This window comes from Penaeus chinensis, chromosome 20 (genome assembly GCF_019202785.1).
Source record: "Penaeus chinensis breed Huanghai No. 1 chromosome 20, ASM1920278v2, whole genome shotgun sequence".
In the NCBI taxonomy this organism is placed as follows: domain Eukaryota; kingdom Metazoa; phylum Arthropoda; class Malacostraca; order Decapoda; family Penaeidae; genus Penaeus; species Penaeus chinensis.
Window position 1 is genome coordinate 23,305,596 of NC_061838.1, and position 5,000 is coordinate 23,310,595.

Consider the following 5,000-nt stretch of genomic DNA (forward strand, 5'->3'; position numbering starts at 1 on the left):
ATCAGTAGGCCCTAGTGATTGATCCTGATTACCCCATTCCTTGAATATTCAGGAAAATGTGTTTTTCTTTGTAACACTCTTAATATTGATACTGTAATTATTCTATTTGATATTATGACTTTTAAATTGTTATTGAAATATTAATAACATTAAAGACAATAATATAATGCAAATAAAGCTTCCCAAAAATCAAGGATAAGGGCAAACAATCGAGATTGGTAGTACCAATAACTGACTCCTTGGTGACTAAGCACTTGTAGAACCATCTATATGTAAAGACAAAAGGTGAACTTATACAGTGGTCATGCCATGTATCAGATACAAGATCTTTCATGTTTTATTTGTAAGGACAAAGATAAAATTTGGTATCAAAGAACACAAGAAAACTGAAAATACTTCTAAATCCACATAGCACAATTACACCAGTGTAAACAAATAGTATTTCTGTATGTGATTCTGACAATCTGTGGCATTTTAACATTATCATACAATAATTCAGAGGCTGTTCTCCCTTGCAAGAAAATAAATATTCAGATAGCAAAACTAGGTGCAGGCATTAGGAGATACTAGACAGTATTATTTTTTTCTTTCTTTCTTTCCAAATGAATGTAAATTTGTAACAGTGAAACAAATATTTTTTTTTTGATTTAGCAAATTGGACTTCTATATCTGAAATGAAATTCAGGGTCTTTAAAGTAAAGGTTGTCTATGGGCCATATTGAGGGCAAGAGCCAAATTCTAATTGATTATTAATTAAAGACTTTCCAATGAGCTCGGAGACAAATACCTTTAAGCCTAGATTTGCATGGTACTCCCATATTGAAATATGGGAGTACCTTGCCATAGTACCTTAGGTACTATGGCTATGAGCTGTTAATCATGGCCATCTTAAAAGATGTGGGGGCAGTAGCATCCCTCCAATGTGTAGTCATGATAATTGCTTAACCAGCCTTAGCCACAGTCCCAGGGGCCTTGCCATGGCCCTACTATTTTATATATTTGTGGATTGATGTAAAGTCCACCAAACTTTTTAGGATTTATTTACTGTGATGATCTCAGCAGAGGTATTGGTGATGCTCCTACGGTGGTTGATGAATGAATGATCTTGTTATGTTGGTAATGAACTAAAGGTAGAGGAGGACTCCTCAGGGTAAGGAGGGGGGGAGCTAAAATGTGTGAGGGGAGGTGCTTAGGGCCTGTGCATTTCAACTGATTTTTTTGTCAGATCTTTGGTAATTCCCTTAAAATGAAAAAAGGATGGAGTAATAAAGTAGAGGGGCAACACCCCTTGCTTGGTAAGTCCTCGTTTCTTCTTATGCTACATATATATGTCTGTCATTGAACCAGAGTCTAGTCAGTTCATCGTGTACTAGTTACTAGTTCCTCTGTGTGCCAATTACGACCATGATGCTGCTGCATATTATTAACTCCTGTATATACTTAAATGTATTTATTTAGTTTTCCGTCAACTATGAAAATATAATATTTTGCTGCCGATATTGCATATATTGCCCTGCATAGTGTATAGGGAAATTTTAGTGTTTTGTAATTAGCCAGTACATAACTAAAAAATTTGTGTTACAATATAACCATATAACCAAAATATTTGATTTTATTCTCGGTTTAGGAGAGCCATATTTTTAATCAGGCATTTGAAAAGTACCCAGTTTCTGCAATTCTAAGAAGTTGTCAATGTAAAGTCCTTGCACATCTTCCACTGGTAAAAATTCCTATGCAACCAGATTTCTTCCTCCCCCTCATGAAACTGTGTTGAAAGTAGAAAGGATTCTGCAATTCAGGAAAGGAGATCCTGTGATGTATGTCAATTTAGGATCGTCTCGTAGTTTAAGCTTGTAATGTTTTTTGTTTTTTTTCCCAAGTCTTTAATGGTATTGATTGTATTTTTGTTACTTTTGTTTGGTTTGTCCTCAAGTGAAGCTGCAATGGGATTTATGGTTGCAATAAATCATGCTCTATATGCAGCAATAACTGTTTGAAATTGATGGCACTAGTATGTACTTATTTTTTAACTGAATTTACTCTTCCAGACTCTCCATCAAAATGTACAACGGAATCGGGCTGCAGACAGCCCGAGGGTCGGGTACAAATGGATATGTACAGAGAAATATGGCTTTGATCCGCAACACAAAGAACAAGGTAGATTTTATGTCAGAATTTGATATTAAACAGTAATGATAATTATGTTGTAAGCTATACTTTAATTCTTCATAGGAATTTTATTAGAATGCCTACTCCCCACCCCACTCCATAATACTTTTTGATGAAAACATGTTCAGTTAGAATTTTTTTGCATTTGGATTTTTATTCATTGTTATTATTTTTTATTTTTTTTATTCTTAAATATTTCAGATTGACTTTCGGACAGAAGAGGAGCTGCAGAAGCTAGAGGATCAGAGGACCCGTGGTCCAAATGCAGAGATACGAGAACATGCCCGCAAGAGAGCTCTGGAACTGAAATGTGCTGAGATGGAGGATGTGATGAGGGAGCAGGGGTAAGTTAGTTTCAATACTGATAAAAGCCCAAATTTTAAATTAAAGAGGGCAAACAGCAATGACTTTTCAAAAAAGAGATTTCGATCTAGTCCCTTTTTAAAATGAGTAACAATTTTCAAAGCCTTATATTCTTTTTTATAAGGGGATAAAAACCCCTATCTTTTTTCCTTTGAAACAAATTTTCAATAAAAGTTTTCAAAACCCAGGGATAAAATTGCATTAAACCATTAAATGAGTAAAAAACCCTGTTACTTTCCAATTTCTTTTGTATTTTAACAAACTTTTGTAAAAATATGTCCCTTTTCAAATTAAGGGATGTAACCCCCGGTTTTCCAATGAAAACAATAAATTAGAACAAAATTTAAACAAACATAATTCTTAAAAAGAAATATCCTTTGAAACAAAGGGAAAAAATTAATTAAAAAACATGTTAAATTTAAAAACCTTAAAAGAGGATAAAAAAAGTAAATAGTACATAAAAAATAAAAAGGGTAACTAAAGGGATACCAATGCCTTTTCATTTAAGGAGATCCATTTGGGTTAAAGAAATACTTAAAAAGGGTATGTATACTTTAAAATGTATAAAGACAATATTAATTAAGTTTTAACATATCCATTATACTATGTACATAAATTATTAAATTATTTATACATAAAATTTTATACATATTAATATACAATAAAATTATGTAAAATATACTTTATACAAAAATTACATTTATTATATAAATTTAAAATGTATACATAAAATTATAAAATATTCTATATTTATAAAATGTTTATACATATACTTTAAACATATTTATTTTAATAAAATGTATTATACATATACTTTATACATATGTACATATATTCAAATATAATGTATGTATACAAATACATGAAACCATATGTACATATTTTCATATATAATGTATGTAACATAAAAAAGTTACATATGAAACATATTTTTCAAAATAAAAAATAAATTTAAAAATTCAAAATTTTATAAAATGTATGTTTAATATAATGTAAAATGTACATTTTTATATATAATGTTTTATCTAAAATGTATCTTATGTACTTTAATATACAATAAAATGTATCAAAACATTTTTAAAATTTATACTTTAAATTTGTACATATTTTATAAAAATTAGAAAATAAAATTTTAAAATTTTAATAACATAAAAATTAAACAAAAAGATTATTCAAATACAAATTTATGTATACATATAATGTTCAATGTCAATATTTTTTGGTTTTTAACATTCATGTATTTTGGGGAAATTTTTTCATATAAAATTATGCATATCCCTTTATACATTTTACAAATAATTTAAAATGTTTTATAATAAACAGATACATATTCATATTTTAAAAATTTTAAATATCAAAATTTTAATATATAAAATAAAATTAAAATTTTAATATTTTATATAAAATGAATGTATAATTTTGTATAAATGTAATTATTATATTAATTATTTTAAAATTATAATGTAAAATTGAAATTATTTATATAATTTTGTATCTAAATGTATAAATTTTCTATTTTAATAAATGTAATACATATAATTAAATATGAATAAATTTTAAAATTATTTACAAAACATTATACATTTAATATAAATAAAATTTAAATTAACAAACATGTATAAAAACATAAATATACATTTACATTCAAAAATAAATATAAATGTATATATGTATATATGTATATATATTTATATATGTATATATATGAATATATATGTATATACATGTATATATATGCATATATCTTATATATATACACATACATATATATGCACATATATTCACTTAAACACACACACACACACACACACACACACACACACACACACACACACACACACACACACACACACACACACACACACACACACACACACACAATATGTGTATGGTTGTTAGTGTGAGTGCATGTATAATTACTTTCTTTTCTTGTTCTGCCATCCCCCTCCAGCCCACACCTCCCCACAAGACGGGAATGGGCGACGGGAGAACCAAGGGACAGGGGGGATAAAAAGAGAGTTAGTTTTTTTTATAGCTTTTTGTACATCGAATAAAAAATAAAATAAAAAACACGAAAATAATCTATCCATATTTGCTTGGCGTGGGTAGACTACGCCTCCTCCCCACCCCCACCCCCACCGGCAGTCAAGTTTTAAAAGTAAACATTGATTTTGGATTCAGCTGGACGTATGTTGGGACGGAGAACGAAGAGGAGGGGGGAGGGGGGAGGGGGGAGAGTTGAACGGAAGAAGGCATCGATCTCCATTATTGATTTTCAGAAGAGGGGTTAGAGGGAAGGAAAGGGGGGAGGGGGAGGCGGGAAGGGAATGGAGGGGGAGGGAGGGAGAGAGGACAATGTAGGCGGTCAGTGTTGCCATACGCCGTGTCGTGGCATTGACGCTCTCGCCGGCGTGATGACTGGCGGCAGGGCATTTCCGTCTGGCTGGCGATCGATAATGATTTTTCAG

The 5,000-nt window shown here is 30.5% G+C and overlaps 1 protein-coding gene across 1 annotated transcript in view; it reads left to right on the top strand.

Moving 5' to 3' along the window:
• LOC125036184 (serine/arginine repetitive matrix protein 2-like) overlaps positions 1 to 5,000 on the top strand; it is a gene marked incomplete in the record, with an annotated part of 206,324 nt that overhangs the window by 127,290 nt on the left and 74,034 nt on the right. Inside the window, 2 exon segments of the mRNA XM_047628626.1 lie at positions 2,049 to 2,157; positions 2,371 to 2,513. Of these exon segments, the coding sequence (XP_047484582.1) occupies positions 2,049 to 2,157; positions 2,371 to 2,513 (252 nt within the window).